Source organism: Nicotiana tabacum, chromosome 23 (assembly GCF_000715075.1).
Source record: "Nicotiana tabacum cultivar K326 chromosome 23, ASM71507v2, whole genome shotgun sequence".
In the NCBI taxonomy this organism is placed as follows: Eukaryota; Viridiplantae; Streptophyta; class Magnoliopsida; order Solanales; family Solanaceae; genus Nicotiana; species Nicotiana tabacum.
In genome coordinates this window covers 114,587,374-114,605,390 of record NC_134102.1, presented here as the reverse complement: position 1 = coordinate 114,605,390, position 18,017 = coordinate 114,587,374, and the positions used below count along the sequence as shown (strand labels likewise).

Below are 18,017 nucleotides of genomic sequence, written 5' to 3'. Positions count from 1 at the left end.
CAGTTATTAAAAATTTAAATTAGTAGGGCCAAAAATCTAGCCTATGGATGCGTGGACCAGTTGTTCAGTGGGACCCATTAAACGAATTTGTGGTAACAAAGGGCAAGTTACACTTTTGCAGATGTATTTCCACGTGTATCATGACTTTTACAACAGTCAGCTTTTTTCTTATCCTCATATATACCATTCAATTTTGTTAGAAAATGACCTAATTAGGAGATAAAGCACAGACATGATTCTGTTACATTACAACTCGAAACTTCTTTTGACAGCCACTTTTATTTAATTCTAATCAATGCTTCCGACTATAATTTCGGCACTATTAATAACTTCATTAAGGTTTGATTCTTGGAACTATCATAAATATTTCCTCCGTTTCAATTTAGATGAGTTAGTTTGACTCGGCACGGAGTAGAAGACTTTTAAAATTTATGATAAAAACTTCTCATTACGGGTAAAATGAAGACTTTAAAGTTAAATTATTTTCAAATTTAAAAATATATCATTTATTTTGAAACATACTAAAAAAGAAAGTACCTAATCTAATTTAAAACGGAGAGAGTATATTAATAGGGATAATTGCACTTAACACACTCAGTTATTGATAAATTCCGGTTTCATATATTTGGCTAAGCAATGTGTATTGTTTGATCCTTTATATAGAGAATTATGTTATTCTTAGATTATTGTTAGAAGTATATTACCCTCAAATATGGAGTAACAATACTTTTAACATAACAATAAATAATTTATTAAAATTTTGAAGATTTACTAGCAGAGGGATCAAAAGTGCATATTTCGATTAACCGAGGATTAAATATGTCTAACCACATACGTATATCACAAGGACCACAACCAAAATTTGTTATATTTAAGAACTAAAAACACTAATTTTATTTATTAATATGAGACGGTATTTACCTTCTTTTATTGCTTCCCCCGGAATAAGGTAACATTTCAGTGATTATAAAGATTATTTGTCCTACATAAATTCAGTTAAAATAGATGGAAAACCCCCAATAAATAAATAGAAAAGAGGCTGTACTGTCGAAATGGATTATGTTAGTAACTTTAATCAGTCAAGATAAAGTGCAACCGTCAAACCATAAGTTACAAGGTCTATGTTGCACCATTGGTAAATTTGAACAAGTTTGACAGTATCACTCGAAGTCAGGGGCGGATGCAATCTAGTGGTTTCAGGTTTATCTGAACTCGATACTTTAGATGTAAAATATAAATTATAAATAAAAATTCATTAAAATTATAACAAATAGTAAGATATGAAGTCATAATTTTTAAAATATATTACATTCGATACTAAGAACCTTAAAGAATTAACGTATAGAATTTGAGTCATATAAGACCCAAGCTGACTTAAGCAGTCAAAGATAATTAATTCTACATCAACCTATCAATATAAGAAACCCGTTAATTTTTGTAGCCACAAAAGTGGTATATGCTTGTAAGAAAGGAACACTTCTTTGAAATCTCTAAAGTGACAAAATTAACTTATTATCCAATTCTCTAATGTGGTATATACTTGTAAGAAAGGAACAATTCTTTTAGTACAATCTTGAAAACTAAATTGACTTTATTACCATCCATTGAAGTTCTTCCTTGTAGAACTCCTCATACAAAGATGTACTCAAGCCAGCTCTTTTTTAATATTCTTTTGGGAAGCTCGAATTATTAAAAGATAAAGAAGATTTTTTTTTGAAAATAAAACTTTACGCCTTCAATTAAGATTTTAAGATGCAAGGTAGCAGACTAGTAGCTCTACTACTGAATTACTCTCTCTCTTTCATTTTATGTATGCTTTAAGATTTTACACATCCCTTTATAAATAAGAATATTAATAACCTTACTATAAGAATATATTTAAACTATCTTCTTTGTCTTCTTTAAACGTCTCACATAATTAATTAATGCTACACTAATAGGAGTAAGAAGGATATATTGGATAAGAAAATCATAATAAAAGTGACTTTTTATTTTTCTAAAAGAGCGGAAAAGGGAAACTTTTAATTTTTTTTTTGGAATTGTTAGAATGATCTAAAAAGGCAGTCTGAAGTACAAAGTATCCCGCGTTCTCATAGGGTTCGAAGAAAGACTGCATCCCCAAAAACGTATGATATGGACATCACATCCTAATGCAAGCATACATAGTTGATTATGAAAATACTTAGAGAATTTTCGCAAAATAAAGGATACATGAAAATTACCCAAAATTCAACCACAGTTTTCTGTTTCCCATAGTGCATAAGATCTGTTTGGCACTACTACTTTGGTTAAAAGAAGTAGAATAATCAAAGATTTAACCTCTTTGACCAGACGATGATGTAGCCTATCAAGTAAGAGTTCATTTAACTCTATAATTTTTGACACAAAATATAGATATATATTAAAAATTTACTAAATCTCAATAAATATTAATAGATTTTAATTTATAATTTTAAAAATATAATAAATTCAATACTAATTTTTTTAAAAATTAAACCAATTAAATATAAATCGATCGACCTTTATGTTGACAATCTTTTGTTCGAATATAGAAATGAAAATTACAAGTACATGGGTTGTAGTGTCATACCTTTGTGGGGACAAAAGTCACAAAGATGGTGACTTTAATTAGTTTCCCCAAAATGAAAGAGTGGTGAGTCACATTTGGATGTCTACAAAAATCTACCTTATCCACTTAAAATTAACCCCAAAAAGTAATCCGTAATTAAAGAATAAATGCAAATTAAACAACATGAAAACAAACTAATCTTGCTCAGTTAAGAAAAAGGGAAGAGAGAGAAAAACTAATCTTGTACTCAAAACTAAATCTCATAATTATACACGTCAGTCATTATCCACCCACTCACCCAGCCAAACCCTTCAAAAATCTCTCAACCATGTAATCTAAAACAGCAAGAGTATTTTTTTAATGTTTATCTATAAATAATTAAATTATTGGATTAAGACGAAAGAGTTGTAGGAGATATATATATATAAATGTTTCCTTATCAGAAACTTGCTAGAAATTGCAACGTATTACCAAGTCTTGAGGAAACAAGAAAATCATTATATATCTTCTATTCCGTTACTTAACTCTCTATATTTTTTCCTTTCCTTTAGCAAATTCAATCATCTTTCTTTAAATAAAGGGAAATTATCAAGAAGAAGAAATATAATGGGGTTGAAAGAGAAGAATGTTCAGACGTGGGTTATTATGGAAACTGAGAATTGTATTTCTGATGATTATTCTCTTAAGTCAAATTCGTTGGAATTTTCTTATTCTTCTTCTTCTTCGTTTGAGCTAGATGATGATGCTTCGTCTCATGGACCTTTGTATGAGTTGTCTGAATTAATGGATCAGTTACCCATCAAGTAAGTTCACCATTCATCACTATTTTTTATGGTAATAGATATTTGATCCTCGTATATATTCAGATATGCAAAATATATGTTTTCTTCACATGTAATCTATTTTTGTGGAAAGTTAAGAATTTCTGTTTGGGCAAGCATTTAGCTCAAAATGTTTTATATACACTCTAAATTGTAATGAAATATATGAACTCTTGTGTGTGTGCAGGAGAGGACTATCAAAATATTATCAAGGGAATAGTCGGTCGTTTGGATGTTTAGGAAATGTGAAGAGGCTAGAGGATCTTGCAAAGAAAGGGAATTCTTATAACCAGAGAATGAAGTCATTTAAGAGTTTTGGAGCAAATGTCAAAAGATCATCATTTCGTCCAAAACCTATCATTAAAAAGAAGTCCTACTCTTCAACTTCAAGGAGGCCTATTTTATCAAATACTACTCTTCATGCTACATCTCCCATTTCTTTGGAAAAGAATTTTTAATTTCCTAAATTCTCAGTAGTAATTTTTTATTTTTTAAAGCTAGCAACATGTGAAATTGTAAAAGGAAAATGGTTGACATTTTCAGTAGAAAGAGAAACAAATTTTGAGCAGAAATGTTTGTTGATGTAAATGAAGTGATGGAGGATCAAGAAAAAAGAAAAAGGAATTATGGAAATTTTCTGTAACTAATTAAACCCTACAAGTTTCTCGAGGAGTCTGATCAATGTTTCGAGGGTTATGAGCAGTTACCACATTCATACTCGTAAGATAAGTTTTGGGTGGGTCGTCGTACTCGTAATATTAGTAGTAATTGTTTTGATTTGGCTTTTGCCTTAAAATAAATCAAATCAACTATGCCAATTTGCTAAAATACAGAACAAACCAAACCAACAAAATAGAAGCCTTTTTTTTATGCTAATCTTTTTAGTTTTTCCTTCACATGAAATACAAATTGAATTCATTCAATCTATAAAAAATTTAAACAAAAAAAAAAAAGAAGTTCAGCTAGTTTAAAATATTAAAAACATCATAGCTTTAAAGAATATTTTTGAAATTGAAAATTAGGAAATTCTTTCATTTGTTCAATTCACATAACTACTTTCCTTGTCTACCTTTCTTTGCATTAATGGCCACTTTAGCCACGTCTAATTTGATAAAAGATCAGTCGTGAGTAGCGACTGTCATACCTAGAACCTTCCTCGACTCTTATTATAATCCCAGGATTATAAGCCCTGAACTATTTTATCCCACCTCCAGGTGGTGGGATAAAATAATCCCAAGTTTAATGGGATAAAGGAATAAGGTGGATATTCAGTCTAATTAAATTTATACCATGTTTGATTGATGGTATAAATTTAATCACCTATATTATCCCACCTTATTCCGCGTACCAAACACAGGAGATCGATTTTAAAACAACCATGGCATGTGTCATGGATCCATAACCAATCTTTAGTTATGATTAGTTATCATTGCTTAGCATGTCATTTGGTTCACAGATCGACCAGTTAAAACAACCATAAGGTCATGGGCAAAGTGAAGGTGGCTAATATTAAACTTAAGTTGGCAGGTATTTAGTAAGAGTTTAAGTTTAGTGCAATGCATGTATATAGATTTTTTGAAATGACAACCTAGAAAATAGAGTACTGACCTGCTAAAGCTGGTTAAATTGAACCGATAGTGTAAAAGTTACTTATTATTTAAATCCTTAAAATAAACAACTCAAGCAGGAACTGCTGAAAAACTACTACCGATGCTAAGAACTCTTATCCCCTTGTACGTAGGATTTTTTGGACCCTACGTTGAGTAAGGTTCCAAAATGCTCTGAAAACAATATGAAGTAATGCTGAATTTTGCCCTCAGAAAACATAACCAACTAATTTTGGATCTCAATAAACTATTAAACTGCACAAACTCGTGTACACATTTGGCAGGATTGGCAAACTCGTGACTACAAGAGAAAAAGAAAGAAGAGTACAAAATCTTTTTAACATTTCAAATTTTATAAACAGGGGTGATACCCAACAAATGGAAACACTTTCTCATCACAACAGCTGTTGCCTCGCACAGCATAAGCCTGCTAGTTTCCTCCGCTGAACCAACCACCTGCCAAATTACAAAATAAAACTTTAAGGGCTAGCTATCAACTCAAAAACAAATAATTCCTCAAAACGATCTTCATCCTTGCATGAATCTTATGTGTTGTTCTTGTTTCTTTAGTGCTGTATGCTGGAACCTATGTTCTATTATATGTGAGATAAATGTGGAATAAGAATGTTTGGATAAGAGTACCTGAAACGACAAATACTCCTAAAATAAAAGTAAGGTAATCCGCCTTACTTTACAGTGTTTTTTAATTTAAGAGTTTCTTTTTAGAACAAAAACTCAACATGTACGCTAATTAGTAAACTAATTCTTAACTTCCCCATCAATCTTTGCATAACAATTTATGTATTATTATTCATAACACTAACAATCCCTACATTATAATCCTAGGATAACTAACTGTGAAGCAGCAGCTACATGCAATGCTTCCAGATTTACTAGCAAGTGGTTTCAAGCTAGTTTGTGGCAACTTTAGCCATGAATTGTCCAGGTGAAGAGTATCCAATTTTTCCGTTCTTTGGTTAACTTAATTCTCACTAGAAAGAATTCATACCTGACAATAATTCTCACTAGAAAAAATTCTTACCTGACAATTGGTGTAAAATTTTGTGAAGTCTTCAGACAATTTGTAAAGATATTCACACAAAAGGTTTGGCAAAAGATTGATACAAGCCTCCTCAACGATCTGCAAATGAGACACCAATATTTACAAGACTAGAACTTTGCACAGATAATAGAAAGTCACGGCGCTGTAATAACTATAGAACATCTACTTACCTCAGCAAACTGGAGCAAATGAAGGCCTAACGCACGTTCATCTGGATGAGCCAATACTATACCTCCTACCTGTCCATTACAAATCACTCAATTGTGAGAATTATTAGTTCTACAAATCCAATAACCCAAAGCATTAACTTTTAAACAGCCACAAGTGGCCAAAGAGCAATAATAGCAGGAACTATTTGACCTGAACATTGGTTGAACACCACACACACACCCTCCCAAAAAACACATACATACAAAATCTGGAAGACATATTTCAACAAGGACGAATGAGATCTTTACCTTCTTTAACTCCTCTATATCTCTACCAGACTTTCTGATGATCGAACAAATTCGGGCATGTGCATACAGCAAATACACAGCCGTATTTCCCTGCCAATCACAGAGAAACACAAGTGAATGTCAAATCTTATTTAACCAGAGGCATAAATAAGAAAGCAAATCTATGAATCAAGTGCAAAACATAAAATATTACAGGATCTCACCCGCTTCAGTTATAAATATAATCATGGAACTGTTTCCATGAAGATTGAAAAGGATGAAGATAAGTCTAATGAAGCACGTGGGTTAATCCGAGGAGAGATAAATTAGTATACTAGTGCAAAATGAAATTTACTCATTTTGTAAATGGATATCTATACACACCTTATCACTAAGCATCTGATCAAAATTAAATGTGTAGTTGGTCAATCTGTTGTTCTTCAAGTCTGCATATCTATTTTCCATTCCAAAAGGGAAAAGAAAAGGTCAGAGTCCTCGAGAGAAGACAAGAAAAGCACAAAAGAGATGTATCACAAAATGTACCAGAGCAAACTATAGAGATAGTTGATAAATCTATTTGATGGGAAATAAGTCAAACACAATCATAGTTTTGAGTGTTACGAATTTGATTTCTTGAAACATCTGGAGATTGTAGATGACATCACTATTCATATAAATGTGAAAGATTTTGGTGCAAAAGGTATGTACTCTCCAAAATTACACCTAACTGTAATTGGAGTGCATGCCTATGATAATACAATGTGCCAACAGCAATGACTATATAGAACCTATGTACTTCTCCCTATTGACGAACTCTTATGTATCGCTGCAGTGGTCAAAGGCATTCTGGCCTACTTGTTTGAGCTATTGAACCAGAATTTTTGTTCCAAACTATTGCCACCAAGGCAATTAATTTTCGTATGTATACTGCCTCATCCCATATAAAGTCTCTTTCTTGAATCCTCCAATAAAATGTCACTTCTTCAAAATAGAAATTTTCTTTCACTGTTCATACTTTTTCAGTTTTGCCTGACAAAAGAGTTGGCCTAAAACAACCGCTATACTAAAAGTTCACAAAATCATAGCACAGACCATTAAATTCCCCTGCTTTGCATGCGACAGACAATGCTAGGTTGAAGTATGACACTAAACTGGTTTATGTTGATGACATTGACATAGCAAGCAATAACCAACAAGGAATTTCTCAACTTGCAATTTGTTTAATCACTTGCAAACCAAAAATTTGGACAAATAGAAATACTTTCTGGAGATCGAGTTATCACAATCTAAGATTGGCATAGCTATCCAACAAAGAAAGTACGCTTTGGATATATTTGAGGAGACAAGTATGTTAGATTTCAAATATGTTGACACTCTTACGAATCCAAATGTTAAACTTGTTTCTAGATAGAAAAAGGCTAGAAGCCATTAGAAAACCCTGATGAAATGGAAGACTGGTTGACAAACTAATTTATCATAAAATCACACAACCAAATATTTCATCTGCCGTCAATTAAATTCTCCAAACTCCACGGCGTGACCAACTGGCCATTGGGATGCAATAATTTGCATTTTGAGTACACTAAAGGAGCTCAAGCACAAAGACTGTTATATGAAGGGTCATCAACAAAATGTTGGATACTCTAACGCAGATTGAACAAATTCTCCCTCACATAGACAATTCACTTCTGGATACTGTATCATGATCAGAGGAAATATGATCTCTTGAAAGAGTAAAAGACAAGATGTTATCACCAGATCTACTGCAGAAGCAAAATATCAAGCTATTACCCTTGCAACTTAAAGCTTATCTAGTTAAACAACTTCTCTAAGATAAGTGCACTGACGTCACAAAGATGAAGTAAAAATGTGACAATTGTACCTTCTTTTATATATACTCAAATCCCGTATTTCATGAAAGAATGAGATAGATAGAAGTGGATTGTCATTTTCTAAGATAGAAGATTGAATGCATTACCACTAGTTTTGCCAGTTCAAATTACCAACTTGCACATGTTATAACTAAATCCCTTCAAGGTACTTGGATTGGATCCAGTAAATTAGTAACAAACTTGGAGCCTATAACACTTGCATGCTCCAGCAGGGGAATGCTGGGTACTAAATCTCTTGAGGGTAAATTCTAGGAGAACTACAAGATATGCATTGATTCATATTGAATAGGTTTGATATAAATTGATCTGATTAGTGTAATCATGCATAGATTATGAATTTTGTTATGCCTAAAATTGGCATTTCACTAATTGTCACACAAGTAATGATTATAAATTCTCAACCAAGCTTGAGGAAATATTAAGCTCATCATCACTTGTCACACTTTTTTTGCTATTCTTCAACACCAAACTTGTAAGCTCTGTATTCAATTGCCCAGCTCATTTTTGTTCTCTTGCAAAATGAAAATAAGTACAAATGCATGCAAAAGCATGAGGAACTTACTTCACAGCACCATATCCAACTGCTTCAGCAGTTTGCTCCAGTTCCTCAGCTGTCCATTCTGTTGCCTTACCTGCTAAGACAGTAATGACAGAAAACATGAAATTCTGCATTATAAATTAAGATTGCAAAACTTTACTACCCATAATTGACAAGAGAGACGCTAATTCAAATAAAAATAAACTAGTATACAAAAAATCCCAAAATCCCTCTGTTCAAGAATCAACCAAATATCATTCTACATACCTCGTTCTTCAAGTGCTAATTTACACCGGCTCTTGGCCTCATCAAGTAAATCAACTAGCTTAACCACCTCAGTACTCCGAGTACGAAATCGTTTGCCATCATCTCCTAAAACTAGACCAAATCCTACATGACTGGCCTTGGGAAAATCATTCTCGTTTTGGGGAAGCCAGCCTGCAAGTTTTGCAGCCTGAAAGAAGATTAGAGGGAAAACAAACCTGGTTATGGCTCAATCCTCATGAGATCATATCATAATCTATTCATCAAATAATAAATATATCTTAACATCATATGCCAAAAAGGGATAGAAAAAGAGATACTGATTTTAGAAACTTACAGCAAAGACCATTTCAAAGTGCTCTCGCTGGCCAACATCAGTCACATATATCATCCAGTCTGCTTTCTCTTCATTAAGCCGATACCTTAAGAGTTGCATATAGAAGGTATCATGAAATCATGTGTTGAAACTTCAATATACATTGAACTCCAAGTCTCAGCATCAGTTACACCAGTTGATACCCAAATTAAAAGCCTTGCAAACTCAATACCCCTCTACCCAGCTAGTTACCTATACTACATCACATAGGTTAGAGTAATCTAATCATAATGGTCTGAACTATATGGATTAATTTAAGATGGGTAATCTGTACTCAAAATCACCTCTTTAACATATACTCCGTATTAACATTTGCTTGCATTACACTGATTACAAGAACTCACAGCTACCAGACCTACTTTGCCACTGGGACAAGATATTTTCCTTCCTGCGTACATACTTAATATACATGCAGCTCTTACACAAACCTTAATACTGAGACAGAAAAGTAGAGTAGCGCAACAAACTTCCCACAGCGCTAGGTTTATCACCAAGTAGAAACGCAAACCTATTTATATTTCAATTTCCTCTATGAATATGACTGGTGGTTTTAGACACGTATCATGCAATGACAAAAATGACATAAAGGACATGTCATATTGGCAGTAGAAGGGGCAAACATGACACCAAAGCCCATTAAAACACATCCCATGATTTTGACATAACAGCCTATAATAGCAAAGTCCATCCAAAAGCACAAGTTACAATGAAAACCAACCATAGTGCAGTAAGATCAGTTGAAGCATAGTTGAAACCACCATCCCTCTTAACAACGATAAGAGGTATTTTTTTCCCTTCAATAAAGATAACACGAGCTCCTTCGCTTTCTTGAATCAATCCCTTATTGTTAAGCAAATCTAACGCCTTGGGAATGTACGGATTGTAAAAGCTTTCACCCTAAAAATAAGAAATACCAAATTAATCAATGAGGGTTAGCTCAATCATACATAAAACAAGTAATGCATGTGCATGCTACATGCTCAATTCAAAATGAAAAAAGAATATTTTATTAAAAAAGGATAAGCCCCGCTGAATGAATCATCATATTCTCGTACCCAAGGGTGTGCCCTAGTGGTTAATGAAGAGTGTGGCCTAGTGGTTAATGAAGTGGGAGGAGAACATAAGGTCTCGGTTTCAAATTCCAGCGGAGGCAAAAGACACTAGGTGATTTCTTCCCATCCGCCCAGGCCTTGGTGGGTAGAGTTACCTAGTACCTCTGCTAGTGGGAGGTAGCAAATACTCAGTGGAATTAGTCATAGTGCGCGCAATTCGGGCTTGACGCCACCATCATAAAAAAACATCATATTCTCCCACAATCCTTCTACAGGATATGATAGAACTATTTACATATAGCAGGACACTCACACCAAATGAATTTCCCCATATTTACTTGACTACTAGAGACCAGATGGTCCAATGTCAACAATCATAAATCATATTCAATTTCTGCACCACATAAAGGGCAGCCCGATGCACTATGCTCCCGCTATACGCGGGGTCTGGGGAAGGGCCGGACCACGAGGGTCTATTGTATGCAGCCTTACCCTGCATTTCAGCCAGAGGTTGTTTCCACGGCTCGAACCCGTGACCACCCGGTCACATGGCAGCAACTTCTGCACCACATACAAGATGAAATTAGTTAAAAGAGTATCCACCAGGATCTTATAAACTTAGCCCCCTCCCCCCCCCCCCCCCCCAAAAAAAAAAAAATTCTCTTTAGGGTTTATATGACCAACTAATTTGATCATCAAAACAAATCTGCAGAACTATAACTCTAAGATCAAAAGTTCAGTCAACAGGCTACTCTATCTTTCTTTTTCATTTACCATTTCTTCAGAAATTAATCATCTGAATCTAAGAGTTTCAACTTTTTTAGAAGTCTTATTAAATTTCAGGTGGCAGCAATATACGCAGTACATTGTCCAGTAAAAACATACTAAAGCTTCTAATGCAACCGTTATGCGATTTCCTTTTTTATAGGAGTGGTGGCCGAGCTAGCTTGTGCGCAGCTCAATTAATCCACCGGATTCCTGCGACGGGCTAGAAATTATACCTAACTTTTTTGCATCTGCTGGAATTTGAACCTTGGTTTCCCAAGGTTCATTCTAGCTTCATTCACCACTAAGCACACGCTTTGGTACGACTGCTATGAGAATTCTCCTTCAGGGGAATACCTTTGAAGCATTCTCTTTGGGATTAAGTATTTGTTGAAAATACAAAACAAGTAAAATCATCAGATTCAGAATCATTTCATGGGTGCTAAAAGTTGAAACAGTACATATGTGATTCTAATAGCATGAAGGATCAGAAGAAATTTTAGCACGGCTCGTGGAGATACTAAACAACATTAGCCTAGAGGATGCATCACATTTAGAAGGCAAAAACAAGATATAATGCATGCTCTCCAGATTTCAATTTAAGATAGTAGAGAATGCTCAACAAGGTACCTTTTCCTCTAAGTGAACTCCAAGTCTTTCGTAAACCCTTTGAAATTCTTCTCTGCTAATTTCACAAATTTGTGTCCATGCCTTCCTGTACTTCTCCTCCCCTCCCTATGAGACATACACCAATTGAAACACACATATAAGAGAAAAGGATCAAATAAAATGTTATCCTTAAAAGTTATTAACTAGTTGAGCAGATCTTTCATGAGGAAGCTATAACACGATTATCAGATGCCATCTGGCATTTCAAACAAATAATGCAAGAGAAGCAGCAGATATCTGCAAGCATATTCATTTGCCCCCTCCCCTTCAAAGGACAGAATTGAATTTCCCCAACATCTATCAAGAAAAATGTTATCATTAGATGCAGACTTGCAAAACTTGAAAGTTCACCTGTAGGCTAACAACAGCCTTTTGCGCCCTCTCCTTGAAATCTGGATCATTGTCAAATCTTTGTTTTGAGGCCTTATAGAACGCCTACAAGAAATCAAGAAAGGGACTGATATGTCAAGTTATCATAAAAAATTCCGTCATCCTACCACATGTACTGCTCCTTCCCAAGTGAAGTTTTCAAGAAACAGATACGCGCACATTCCAGGGTATGCTCATATTTGTAGCTAATAATAGACAATTGTTTAAAAACTTCCAAATAAGTCAAGTAATAATTGAAAATGATAGCATGTGAACAAAGAAAAGAACACTATGTAGTATCAGAAATTTCTGTCAATGCTAATCCTTTTCTTTTTCCATTATTTTCTATTAGCTAATTTTTTATGTGCATATTGCATGCTTTATCTAGGGCCAAATGGAGATTATCAAATATCACAGAGTAAGATAATAGGAGAATGACAGCTAAATTTGAACATTCACCTGCAAATCTCCAATGGCTTGGGCACTAGCAGCTTCCCAGTTAGGAATTTTGTCAAAGAGGTACTCAATTAACATTCCAAACTGCAAAAGATATAATAAGTGTGAGGCTTTTTGACTTACAAGGTAAGGGAACAAACCATTTCTAGTGCATAACATACTACTCTAAAAAGAGAACTTGCATCGAGTCATAAATAAATCACTATATAGCTTCGTGGATAAAAATCCAATGAACATAAAATTTGGTCTTTCTTTCAAAACAAATCAGAGTAAGATTGCTCATTCAACCAACAATTGCATGAATATTTCAGAATAATGACATGGTATTTTTTTTAAAGGTATGTAAACTTGAATAATGATAGACTATTCATGTCACATATCTATTTTTGAAAGAGATTGTAGGAATTTTTATTCACTATGAAACCAGCATCAAGTATGTGCTGTCAGATATAAAGTATCTACAAAATCAGGCTAGTTCTGAAAAGAGATTAAAAAATCTGTCAGTGTCTGGCTGTCTGCTTCGTATACATCTTCCAATGTACACCGACTAGCTAATAACCGTAAAAACTTATGTTTCCGACACTGTATAGTTTGAGCTTTTCCCTCAAAACACCTAATTTCTTTCCTTGCATATCACCCATAGCACACAAGAAGGAATTGTATTCCATATCATCTATTTGTCCTTTCTCTAACCATGTGAATGCCAGCAGCTGAAAAGATCTTTAACAGAAGTAGGCATCACTGAACAATCCAAAGGATGTTGAGAAATAAGCTCCGCGGAAGTACATAAAAAGGTGCCCTGATGTCTCCACGTCCCTCTCACATGAGACACCTGCCACATAAATTCATTCCCCTCTTCATCAGATTCCGTGTGACCTATAGATCACGGGATCGAACCGTAGAAGCAACCACTAATGCTTGCATTAGGGTAGACCGTCTACGTCACACCCCTTAGGGTGCGACCCTTCCCCGGACCCTACGTGAACGCGGGAGGCCTTGTGCACCGGGCTGCCCTTCATCAGATTCCGATGAGTCGATACCGCACCATGGGCAGCCTCTCAACAGAAACAACCTACCTTATATGGAGACCTCGTTCTCCAGATCCTTCTTCATGGCCATGCCCACTCTACTGTGTTGATTGAAGAGGCTACCAAGCTTTTGTAGCAGCTATTAACAGAGAAAATAGCATTTCTTGAGAACCAAATTAAAGTACCAGATTCCCCAATTAACTCCCAGGGCTTCCAACTCTGCACAAACAGTTGCAGCACCCATTGAATCTCCCAATCATTATAATCCCTTATAAATCTAATAGTCCACCCAAACTAGTGCCCAGTGGCATCAGCATGTTCAGCAAATCTGGAAATTGATCTTGTAAAGGTGTGTGATCCGTCCATGTGTCATGCCAAAATTAAAATTGTCCATTTACCAATTTTAACTTGATCATAGCAAAGAACATTCCAATGTTCTCTGGTGTGCTTCCAAACCCCAATTCCATAGGTCCCTGAACCACTTTAGTGTACCACAGGTCTCATCGGTCGTGGGCTTCGTGGCCCTATTTTGCTACCAAAACTTTTCTCCAAAGAGCCCCTTCTCCAAAATTGAACCTCCAAAGCCATTTGTACAGCAAGCTTTAGCTATGGATCCTCAGGTTCCTTATTCCTAATCTTCCATTTTCTTTGTCAAGAGTACCAATATTCCACCTTACCAAATGAAATTCCCTCTTCCCTTTCTTCCTTACCAGCAAAAAATCCCTTCTCAATCTATCTGAAATCTTTTCCACTCATGTACTATAATAAATTAAGGCTAAATTGACAGTGTTATAACATCGATGCGGATAACGATAATCAATATAATATTTTTCAAGAAGAAAAGGCAAGGATATCTGTTAAATGCACCAGTTCTTAATTGCTTTAACAGTTCAGGCAATTGATGTATCAGTTTGAAAAAGAAAAAAAGTCTAGCCCAGAAGAATTTGCAAACGAATTTAGACATATGTATATCTTATTCCAATTGCTCATGACAAAGACAGAATAACGAGATTATTTGAGCATGAAATCTACCTGTGTTCCCCAGTCACCCACATGGTTTCTCCGAAGAACTTCAACATTAGAAAACTCCAGCATTCGGGCCAAAGTGTCTCCAATAATAGTAGATCTCAAATGACCAACATGCATCTCCTTTGCTATGTTTGGAGATGAAAAATCAACAACTGTCCTTTCGACAGGAAGCTTTGGTGCCCATGTTTCAATACCGTCTATTAGCATCCTCTCAATGCTCTGCATCAACAAAAACAACAATGTCATTATATGATACAAACCTTTTCATAAAATAAAATTCGAAAGGAATAGAACTGGGGTAAAATAAAGCGAACACCTTTGCTATCCATTGCTTTTTTAATACAACATTAATAAAACCAGGTCCTGCTGTAGAGCATCTCTCAATCATTTCTGATGCAGGAAGATTATCTATAATAGCCTAAACATAAGAAAACAAATGCGATGTTAGTATCTTGCACTTCAAGACTATTATCAAAACTACGAACTTCGAAGACACTGGCATGAATAGAAATAAGGCAAAGAGACTATAGAGGATGTCAATGTCATTACCTTTCCAACAGGTTGAGGACCCCTGAACTGGGTACCTTGGCCTTTAATCTTATTCCACAAGCTCATCGCATTGTTGCTGCCCAAAATCAAACCCCATGGTGAGAAGTTAAAGGAAATAATGGCCTAATATTTCCTATGTAATAAAACTACTAGTGATATTAATAGAATTATTAATAGTCTTAACAAATAGGTGTTATCAAAAGACGAAAAGAGCAGAAAAGTGTTGGGTCTATTGGGGCTTTAGTCGCAAAGGGCAAGCAAAGCGCAGGATTTAATGAAAAAAGGAGCAAAAGAAGAAAAGACTACATAAATATATCTGCTATTCAATAATAATTACTAACGCACCAATAACAGTTATATGGACAAAAGGAACTTATAAACTTTAAGTCAGTGACATATTTTATTGTTTAGCATGGCTTCTTCAGTACAACGTCCATTGGCAACGAGACACACTAAGCGAGGAGAAGCAATCATCCTTTTTGCACCTAGCTTTAAGGGTTAAACGCTTAAGGTGAGCCTTTGACAACACTGTAATTACTTGTAAATTAAGTAATCCATACCACTGGTAGTCCCCGTGTCTTGGATCATTGCAAATAGCAATCATAGGCTGCACACCTTCAACATCAGGGAATGCTGCCCTAAGTGATTCCTCAAATAGCTTTGCTAATTGCTCCTTAACACTCCCTACAATTTCTTTATCCTGTTCAGTAAGGAGGTATGTTAGCTATGATTCCGCAGAACATTGCAAGTCATTATCATGCAATTAATGAAGATAATAACAATATCAAAAGGGTGATGTATTTTCTTACAGTTGCCATGGTTGATATTGGCTTTGTAGATACTTTTACCACACTGAAAAGTTCCCTAGATGTTGCTCGGGGAATACCTGTCTAGTTTCACCAGCACCATGACAAAAATTACCACAAGCACTAGCATATTACATCTAAAGGAAATAGATAGAAAGCAAAACGGAAGAGTAATCATCTAGGAACAATAAGGATACTGAAACAAACTCCAGATGTTGTAACACGCTTTCCCTACGAGCAAAGATGTCAATGACGAGGAAGGCTTTTTTGTTTTCTACTAATACTTGCTCTGATACTCTGCCCAAGCCTGGCTGAGGAAGAGTTGCAGGGAGTAAAACGCGAAGATAATAGAACGTTGATGTTTGTATGTTTTACATGTTTTCCTTGATATAAAAATTCTACCTTCTTTCTTCTGCGCAGTCCAAAATTCTATCCTTCTTTCTTAAACGGCCATCGGCCATTATTCTGAATTCTGATTGATGATTTATTATTTCTATATTAGCCCGATATTCAAGTTCAAAAAGACAGCTAGGCTCGGCATTTAAGTAGAACAGGCTTGGGTAAGCATTAATTGAACATCAAAATGAAAAACAAAAATTAACTCAAATTCATGATTCAACGAAGAGTTAGAAGGATTGAAATCAAACACGGAGGAAAATGACTGTGTATATAAGTGTATATTAATAACAATCCATCAGAAATGAGATACAGAAAAAGAGAGAGGCTTACGTTATTGAGAAGAAACGAGGAGAAAGAAGAGAGGTGAAGGAGCTTGGCGGGTGGAGGCGGAGAGAGCAAAAGCACCGGCGGAAGTTTGAGAGAAGACAAGGCCAAGCTGCTCATTTTTGTTTGGGTTTTCCTATTTTATTCCTCTTCTTCGGTCTACCCTTTTTCCGCTTCCACGCAACGCGCTCGCATTCGCAGTGCGAACTAGACTTTTTGTTTAGGGTTTCTGGAGATATTGGGATAGGGACTTTGTGGTCAATTCTCAAGTTTCAATGTGTTTCCTTTCAATTCACTCGGGTGTTCGTGATTCGGTTTGGTTCGATTTTTCCTAAAAAAAAACTAAATCTACTAAGTCGGTTTTTAAAATATTGAAACCAAACTAAATCAATTAAGTCATTTTTTATCGATTCGGTTTTGGTCGGTTTTTCGATTTTTTCGATTATTTATCGGGTTTTTTCTTAAATATGAGACATACACTACCAAATACATATTCCGGAGACTACATTTTTAACGTAACAATATCAAACCAATTGCTCTTTGAGAAATATATCATTTACCAAGATATATTGATGATAATTGAATCAACTAGTGATGAATAATTTAAGTACTCAATTAAAAATCGATTATTTTTAACATGAAATAAATTATTGTACTTAGCAAAAGAAAACTACCAATCAAACTAGAATATAAAGGCAAATAATTAGATTATTATAATAGCAAAAAAGTAGACTAAAATATAAACGAATAATATGTACCATAAAATTTTAGAAACTTTATATAAAAATATACATATATATAGGTATAATAATAAATTTAAATACCTACTTCTATAGTCAGTTTGGTTCAATTTTTTTTGTTATTTTTTTATTAAAACCAAAACCAAACCAAATTTGATCGGTTTTTAAAATTCAAAACCAAAACCAAACCAAACCTAAAAAGTATCGGTTTTTTTGGTCGGTTTGGTTCGATTTTTCGGATTTTCATGAACACCCCTACCCATA

At 34.8% G+C, this 18,017-nt stretch overlaps 2 protein-coding genes across 3 annotated transcripts; one reads left to right on the top strand and one right to left on the bottom strand.

Annotated features, from left to right (window-relative positions):
• Positions 1-2,970: 2,970 nt before the first annotated feature.
• On the top strand, positions 2,971-4,062 carry LOC107806360 (protein OXIDATIVE STRESS 3). Its single transcript, XM_016630503.2, has 2 exons — positions 2,971-3,372; positions 3,578-4,062. Exons 1-2 carry the CDS (start codon positions 3,176-3,178, stop codon positions 3,846-3,848), a joined length of 468 nt encoding a protein of 155 aa, XP_016485989.1. The 5' UTR covers positions 2,971-3,175; the 3' UTR covers positions 3,849-4,062.
• A 1,136-nt stretch (positions 4,063-5,198) lies between these two features.
• LOC107806361 (arginine--tRNA ligase, chloroplastic/mitochondrial) lies at positions 5,199-17,306 on the bottom strand. 2 transcript variants are annotated; one of them, XM_075245275.1, is made up of 18 exons: positions 17,020-17,306; positions 16,294-16,374; positions 16,045-16,184; positions 15,485-15,560; positions 15,252-15,353; positions 14,939-15,154; positions 12,882-12,962; positions 12,405-12,488; positions 12,015-12,119; positions 10,286-10,464; positions 9,529-9,613; positions 9,195-9,381; positions 8,952-9,021; positions 6,882-6,951; positions 6,519-6,608; positions 6,231-6,299; positions 6,040-6,138; positions 5,199-5,453 (listed from the first exon to the last, which is right to left on the bottom strand). In XM_075245275.1, exons 1-18 carry the CDS (start codon positions 17,131-17,133, stop codon positions 5,343-5,345), a joined length of 1,959 nt encoding a protein of 652 aa, XP_075101376.1. In that variant the 5' UTR covers positions 17,134-17,306; the 3' UTR covers positions 5,199-5,342. The 2 variants fall into 2 exon arrangements, with proteins under 2 accessions (XP_075101376.1, XP_075101377.1); XM_075245276.1 differs by having other exon boundaries at positions 16,294-16,370; positions 17,020-17,217.
• Positions 17,307-18,017: the final 711 nt, after the last annotated feature.

Coding starts and splice junctions, on each gene's coding strand:
- LOC107806361 (XM_075245275.1), bottom strand. CDS start 17,133: ATGAGCAGCTTGGCCTTGTCTTCTCTCAAACTTCCGCCGGTGCTTTTG. Junction 6,609..6,881: donor ATCAGATGCTTAGTGATAAG/GTGTGTATAGAT, acceptor TGTGATTGGCAG/GGAAATACGGCTGTGTATTT. Junction 6,139..6,230: donor ATTTGCTCCAGTTTGCTGAG/GTAAGTAGATGT, acceptor TCTCATTTGCAG/ATCGTTGAGGAGGCTTGTAT.
- LOC107806360 (XM_016630503.2), top strand. CDS start 3,176: ATGGGGTTGAAAGAGAAGAATGTTCAGACGTGGGTTATTATGGAAACT. Junction 3,373..3,577: donor ATGGATCAGTTACCCATCAA/GTAAGTTCACCA, acceptor GTGTGTGTGCAG/GAGAGGACTATCAAAATATT.